Here is a 7,908-nt window from a genome sequence, read left to right on the forward strand (position 1 = left end):
TGGGAAAACACATCTGACCCTTTTCTATGAAGTTCTGGTTTCGACGCATCACCATTTTTGAAGATTAAAAATGTTTTTCAGAAGATTCCCAACCAGCTTTAGTGTGCACTTGATGGACATTGATTTAAAGTAGTGGAAGGTTGGCCCTAATATATTGCCAGATCCTACAACTCCTTTTATCCCTACATTTCCTGCTAGTTTAATGGGAGTACTGCATTTGACCTTTCCCCCTCTTATTTCCCCAGATGGCAAATTCTGTGCCAGCTATACTCATCGAGGGCTCATATCAAAGGCTAAAGTTAAAGCTATCAAGTACAGCATTGTAATAATTCTTGGTAAGTGAAAACCACACAGCTGGTAGCTATATGTAACGAAAATGAAAAGAGCAGTCATAGATAAAACAGGGATTTGACTGGCTGTAATCCAGAATTTTGGTTAAAGTGTATTTATGGTAGAGCTACTCCTTTTGTATAGATGATATAAATGGTTCATCAGCAAACAGTAAAGATATTCAGAAAGAATGTTTAATTGTTAATGACTTTAACTTGGAATTTCATTTTTCCTGTGTATATGTGTTACTACTTCCATGATGGCATGTGTCTTCATTGTGCTTTATAGACAAATAAAATACAGGTCCCTAGCCCAAAGTAGTTTGCACTCTACATGTCTAAATCTTCACCCTTTGAAGACAAGGGACAGATCCTTATCTGAAATAAACAGACGTAGCACCATTGACTTCAATGGAGCAAAACAGGTTACGTGAGTTGTAGCTGAGTCCCAAAGCATCCTGGCTTCAAGAGGATGAGCAGCAACTCCAGTTGTCACTGTTTAGTTGGGCTAGTTATGTCTATAACATTCGGCGGAATAATTCCAGATCCTGGTCAGGTCAGACTAATTATGGTGCCACAGTAGCAACAGATAAAGATGGCATTTAATTGCTAAACCTCCTTTTCAGTTGCTTACAGCTTTTCCAGAAAACCACCTTTCAGGCTGGAATTACTCCAGAATGCTAGTTAGTGTCTGTAGTGAATGTGGATGTAAGTTTGTTGGGTTTTTTTTTTTAATATATTTTATGACATGCACACTTCTTCAATGTGGGCTGAAATAAGAGCACCATTTCATCCCAGATTAGACCATCCAACAGCCATCAAATCGTAACAATTCTTGGACTCTACTGACCTGAACTTAATTTGAATTTCCAAAAAGGGTTCATATGAGAGCTAAGTATTACAAAACACCTCAGTATTTACCATTTCTGAGTGCTACCCAGAGAGAGCCAAATAATCATTTTTATGGTAACTGCCTTCTCTATCCCACTTATATCACATCCTTGGGTAGCCTCTTAGCCTATCCTCAGAGTTATGTAACTTTTGTAGTTATATTGTTTAAATACATGTATTTTTATAGAAGCCCAACTAGTAGATATGTTATGTACACATATGAACACACCCACTATGTATATTCCATTCATATTTAATGAGACAGTTTGCAGAGTGAGATATTACTCAGTACAAGGAAAATCAGCAGAATCTGACCCTTAATTCATTCACATATAGATTAGGAGAGAGGTATAAAAGGGGGCTGGCAAAGAAATCACCCCTGATGGCATAGAATTGAGAAGGAGAAAGAGGCACTCTAGTCTCTTGCTGGAGTTAAATGAGAGCTGAGTCTTGCACAAACCTACACAAACACACAGAGCTAGATGTTAAAATGAAAGTTCCACATGGACTCATTCACAAAGGAAGGATTTTACCTAGTACTTTAGGGGTAGAACCTGGAGGATGACTTTACCAGAAGGTGATGTAGTGGAAACACACTGAGTTTTGATCTCTCTAAGTTCAAGTCCTTTCTAGAATGAGATTTTCCACTTTATGAAAGTATCATCTCTGACCTATCAGTCCTCATCCTCAAAGGAAACCTGCGCAACACTTTAAAAGACGAGCCTGGAAATCTTAAATTCATAACTTTGCGAGACACTAAAAATCAGGGACTGAATAGAGACACTGGATTTATGGCTTATTACAACAATCTGTAACCCAGTAACAACCCCTCCACTTTCCTTTCCTCCCTATGACTGGAGGGGTGTTAACGGTCTACTTCACCTCGAATGGTCCCTTGAAATATGTGTTAACTACTTATGCTAAACAATCTGTTATTGAGCTGTGACACTGTGATAAGTTTCCCAGACCTGAAGAAAAGTTCCGTGTAAGCTCGAAAGCTTGTCTCTCTCACCAACAGAAACTGGTTCAGTAAAAGATATTGCCTCTCCCACCTTGTCTCTCCTTTCCATCCCTCATTTAAAAAGAAATCTGTGGATGTTTAATAACCCCAAACATACCAGGCAGTAGTTGATGGATGTGTATGGTTGTGGTTCTATTGGATGCAACTCTTCTTATCTGTCTGATCTGCCCCCATTTCCCTCTGCATAAGCCAGTGGCCATGGTTATCTCAGAGCGCTGCTCTGTAGTGTGCAATCACCTCCATACCTATCCACTTCCCACACAATGGAGCTCTGCTGATGGCACGTGCATTCGGAGCCTTCCACAGTCTGTGCTTGTACTGAAGTTTTTTGTTCTTCATGAGCGAATGTTGGATTTATGTATTACCATTTAAATTAACAAACACACTGGAAGATTAAATGGTGACAATGTCTGGTTTGAGATCTTGTTTGGAGATATTTACACCCCACAGTGTTCCTGATCAATATGTGAGGCTTACACAATTCATGCATAAAAGACATTGTGAAAACAATTGTACATCGACTTCATTTTCCATTGTTATATCTGCTGTGACTAAGAAGTGCAGACATTTGGGAAACAGCGGGTGAGGAGAGAAAAGTTTAGCAATCTGATTCATCTGAACATGCTGATTACTCAAATGGGAACTGTGAGCTTTCCCTACCTTACTGCATAGCGGAAGACTTGGTGCAGGTGTCATTCTGCATTCATTTCCCAGGGAAACAAAAATATATTGCAGAGAGGTAGCCGTGTTAGTCTGTATACAGCAAAAACAACAAAGGTCTTGTAGCACCTTAAAGACTAACAAATTTCTGCGGGTATAAGCTTTCATGGACTGCAACCCACTTCATCAGATGCATGAAATGGAAATCACAGATAGGAGGTATATATATACATCCAAGGGTAAGAAACAACAACGAGGAGGGTAAGTGTTATCAAAGTCCATTCAGTTAGAATAGATTAAGCCTATTCACAACCATTGATTAAAAGGTGTGGACTCTCTCCTCAGGCCCTATGCCACCAGCACTCCTAGCTATCTTCGTGATACCACTGACTTCCTGAGAAAACCACAATTCATTGGTGATCTCCCAGAAAACACCATCCTAGCCACTATGGATGTAGAAGTTCTCTACACCAACATTCCACACAAAGATGGACTACAAGCCATCAGGAACATTTTCCCTGATGATGATATGGCACACCTGGTAGTTGAACTTTGTGACTTTGTCCTGACCCACAACTACTTCAGATTTGGAGACAATCTATACTTTCAAGTCAGTGGCACAGCTATGGGCACCCGCATGGCCCCACAGTATGCCAACATTTTTATGGCTGACCTAGAACACCGCTTCTTCGAAACTTGTCCCCAAGCACCTCTTCTTTACCTACGCTACATTGATGATATTTTCATCATCTGGATCTATGGGAAAGGGTCCCTCGAAGAATTCCACTGGGATTTCAATAATTTCCACCCCACCATCAACCTCAGCCTGAACCAGTCCACACAAGAAATCCACTTCCTGAACACTACAATACAAATAAAGGATTATCACATTAATATCACCCTATACTGAAAATCAACTGACCGCAATACATACCTTCATGCCTCCAGCTTCCATCTTGGACACATTACATGATCCATTGTCTACAGCCAAGCCCTAAGATACAACCGGATTTGCTCCGATCCCTCAGACAGAGACAAATACCTACAGGATCTCCATTAAACATTCTTAAAACTACAATACCCACCTGGGGAGGTGAAGAAACAAATTGACAGAGCCAGATGGGTACCCAGAATTTACCTACTACAGGACAAACCCTGTTGCCAACTCTGGCCGCACATCAACTCTAGTGACACCATCACAGGTCCTAACCACATCAGCCACACCATAAGGAGCTCATTCACCTGCACATCTACTAATGTAATATGTGCCAGCAATGCCCCTTTGCCATGTACATTGGTCAAACTGGACTGTCACTATGCAAAAGAATAAATAGACACAAATCAGACATAAAAATGGTAACATCCATAAACCAGTAGGAGAGAACTTCAATTTCCCAGGACACTCTGTAGCTGACTTGAAAATTGCCATACTTCTACAAAAAAACTTCAAAAACAGACTTCAGCGGGAAACTCAGAGCTGGAACTCATATGCAAACTTGACGCAATCAGACTGGGTCTGAATAGGGACTTGGAATGGTTCTCTCATTACAAGAAGTAATTGTCACTGTTCACACATCTCACCTTCTAATCAACGGTTGTGACTAGGCCTCATCTACTCTAACTGAATGGACGTTGCTAACACCTACCCTCCCCATTGTTGTTTCTTACCCTTGGACGTATATATATATATACCCCCTATCTGTGATTACCATTTCATGCATCTGATGAAGTGGGTTGCAGCGCACGAAATCTTATGCCCGCAGAAATTTGTTAAAGATATATTGGTGGAATGATGATGCTGACACCGCATGGAGATAAATAAAGGCTGCATCACACGGGGCTTGCGATTAGCTGGCAGTGCCACAGAGGAAGATAATTGTAACCATTTACTTATGACACCCATGCCTCCAGCCATGAAAATACCCCACTGTAGCTGCATGCTCAGAGATGCACATACCTTTTCCCTTCAAGCACAGCATTTATACTGACTTATTTTGTGGAAATAACTACTCCTTAGTTGCCCATTTCATTGTTTAGTGCTAGTGTTTGCAGTTACCAAAACATTTGTCTAAGGCGTGCTTTTCACAAGACTGGAATCACAGCTTTTTTTTTTTTAAACTCACCTGTGTGGCAATAAAAGAATGCCTTTGTTAGAGTCTACTGCCACTACAAAGCTGTCCACAACATTTGCTGACCTTAGTGAATGTTGATGTTTATGCTGATTAAAAATGTATGACTGGCATTTTCAAAGGAGACTCAGCGAGTTAGGTACATGAATCCCTTTGCACTTCAGTGGATGTCAGCGGGGAGGGTTAATGTCCATAGGCTATATTGAAAATCGCAGCCTATATATATAGTGCAAAATCCAATCTCAATCTTAATTATGCCGTTGTGACCAGTGCCTCCACCATATATTAGTAATCCTGGCCTTCTTCTATATAGACAATCAGTTTGGTATTTCAGAGAAAAGGAAAGCAGTTTGTATCTTCCTTGCATAGCTCTAACGTGCTCAGACAAGTGTCCGTTGAGAAAAACAAAAAATTCTAAATTGGCAAAATGTAGGCTCAGACTATGTGCTTGAGGACAGGTCTACATTTAAAACACTACAGTGGCAGCACTTCGGTGAGGATGCTACCTTTACCAATGGGAGAAGCTCTCCCATTGACGTAGTTCATCCACCTCCACAAGGGGGGGAAGCAATGTGGACGGGAGAAACACCCCCATTGACATAGCGCTGTCTACACTAGGGAGTTAGGTCAGTGTAACTGCATCTCTCAGGGGTGTGGATTTTTCACACGCCATAGTGATGTAGTTATGCTGATGTCAGTTTATAGGGTGGACCTGGCCTGAAATAATGTTACCTTGTTTTGAAGTACTCATTAGTGATCTCTTTTCTGAACACCCACATAAAAATGACAATGAGTGATATGCCCCAGCCAGTGAGTGATATTCTGTATGGGTGAATTTCCCATTCCAATGGCTCCACATAAATCTTGACTCAGTGTGCTTTGTGGGGGGGGAGGTGGGATTACCTGGGGACTGGGTAGAACAAAGTCCATTCCCCGTCCTGTGAGCAAGACAAGAGGTAATTTTGTAGCCTGTTAATATCTGCTGTGACAACTCTGGACTGGAATAGAGGGCCATGGATCATGCAAGTTCCATTATTCGAGCCTTCCCTCATCATCCCTTCAAGGGTGGCCTATGCAGAACTGGTGCAGAGTCCAGTCCTTTTATGCACTCATTCTGTAGCACCCCAAGCCAATATGCAGCATCCCAGTGAGTCTGCTATGGTTTTGAGTGAGAGAGCAGAAGAGCATCTTGATGTCTTTTCTCCTACGTGTATCCTGTTAATATCATGATGTTAACATGGAGGTAATTTTGCAGACTGAGTTTAGACTGGCTGTTAGCACAGGGGACCATTGGCACAGTCATTCATTCTTTTTGATGATGTTTTGATTGGCTACCTATTTATCCTTATGATTATATTTTAGTTGTATAGTTCTCGCCTAATGCCTAGATGTGTCTAGGGAGAGCACTTTATGAATACACTTACTGGAAGAATCATAATATTTTATGGTTAGTACAACAAAAATAAAGGAGCAAAGATATGAAGATCAAATAACTAAGACTTTTTAATAGGGAGAGAGACTCCTGCATGAGCAAACATATATATGGCCAATCTGTTTTATGGTAATCTCCTTAAATACTCACTCCATCCTTAGGTTTTTTAAATCTCCCTCTCTCTTTTGCAGCATTTGTACTCTGCTGGAGCCCTTACTTTCTCTTTGATATCCTGGACAACTTCAGTGTACTCCCTGAGACCAAAGAACGCTTCTATGCATCTGTGATTATTCAGAATCTACCATCTTTAAACAGTGCCGTTAATCCCCTCATCTATTGTGTCTTCAGCAACAGCCTCTGCCGTCCTTTTGGGTACTACTTCCTTAGTTCAGATCACCCATCCCTCTCCCCTTAAAAAAACTGAAATAAAAGGGAGGAGGAACATAAATACACATTTTTAAACTTTACCAATTGTGTGGAGATAATTCTAAGTTTTAAAATATTTTAATTTTTACCTTTTATTTTCTTTAGGACAAGAAGAGCAAGAAATTTAGGGGGAACTTTCAGAGACGGAACTGATGGGCAGGAAATGCAAGTTCTGTCCAAGCCCGAATACATCTAGTGTGCATATATCGAGACCCCACTAGTACTGCCTGGGCAATGCTGACATCTCATCCTTGCTCTTCAGCATATGCATTTTAGAATGGCATTGCAAATTTTTTCGCTGTACACCCTATGTGCCCAATTCTGCCCTGGGATAAAGGAGAGTTGCATGCTCATATGCCAAGACTGAATTTGGGCCTCTATTTCCAGAGAAGCTGTAATATGTATCCAAGTGGCATACCTGAATGTAAATAGAAAATCCTGATAGAAAAAATCTATCTATTTTTAAAGATTATGTTGTTGAAGCTGTACAGGCTCATGTAACTGGCAAAGAACATTTAAAGCTAATTACAGACTGGGGCCTTATTTAATACCTTTGAAATAAAGTGTTGGCATCGACACAACTCATACCATACCACCTTCAATTTAATTTATTGGTGAGAATGGTTTTTGTTTTGTTTTTTTTAAAATATGCCATGACTTGTGAAGTACATAAAAAGGCAGGGGGGGAAACGGTATATAATGGGCCAAAATCATCAGGTGATATAAACTGATGTAGTGCCGTCGACTCTTTGGAATGCCAATTATTTACAGCAGCTGTGGCTCTTGCCCCACATGTTTAAGTAAGCGCTAATGCAATCTTCGTAAAAACTACAACCGTGCAGTTGGTTTAAATTTTTTAAAAAGTATGGAAGCCTCTGTATTGCAATTTATGGACAGATCTCACAAACACTTCTGTGAGTAGTCCCAGTGAAGAACAGGACTGATCATATCCATATTGCTGTTTGCCGAATTAGACCCTATGAGATCATATTGAGTACAAGTGTTCACCCTTGACGATGA

The 7,908-nt window shown here is 40.6% G+C and overlaps 1 protein-coding gene across 2 annotated transcripts in view; it reads left to right on the top strand.

Annotated features, from left to right (window-relative positions):
• Nucleotides 1-7,472, top strand: part of NPSR1 (neuropeptide S receptor 1) — a 90,320-nt gene extending 82,848 nt beyond the window's left edge. For both annotated transcript variants that reach the window (XM_067562501.1, XM_067562502.1), the window contains 3 exons: nucleotides 246-335; nucleotides 6,654-6,834; nucleotides 6,994-7,472. In XM_067562501.1, the coding sequence (XP_067418602.1) occupies nucleotides 246-335; nucleotides 6,654-6,834; nucleotides 6,994-7,084 (362 nt within the window). In that variant the 3' untranslated portion in view covers nucleotides 7,085-7,472. The remainder of the gene's footprint in view (nucleotides 1-245; nucleotides 336-6,653; nucleotides 6,835-6,993) is intronic.
• The last annotated feature ends 436 nt before the right edge of the window (nucleotides 7,473-7,908 follow it).

Source organism: Emydura macquarii, unplaced genomic scaffold, assembly GCF_026122565.2.
Source record: "Emydura macquarii macquarii isolate MOO-44397 ecotype Brisbane River unplaced genomic scaffold, CSIRO-AGI_Emac_v2 contig_2432, whole genome shotgun sequence".
Classification (NCBI taxonomy): Eukaryota; Metazoa; Chordata; order Testudines; family Chelidae; genus Emydura; species Emydura macquarii.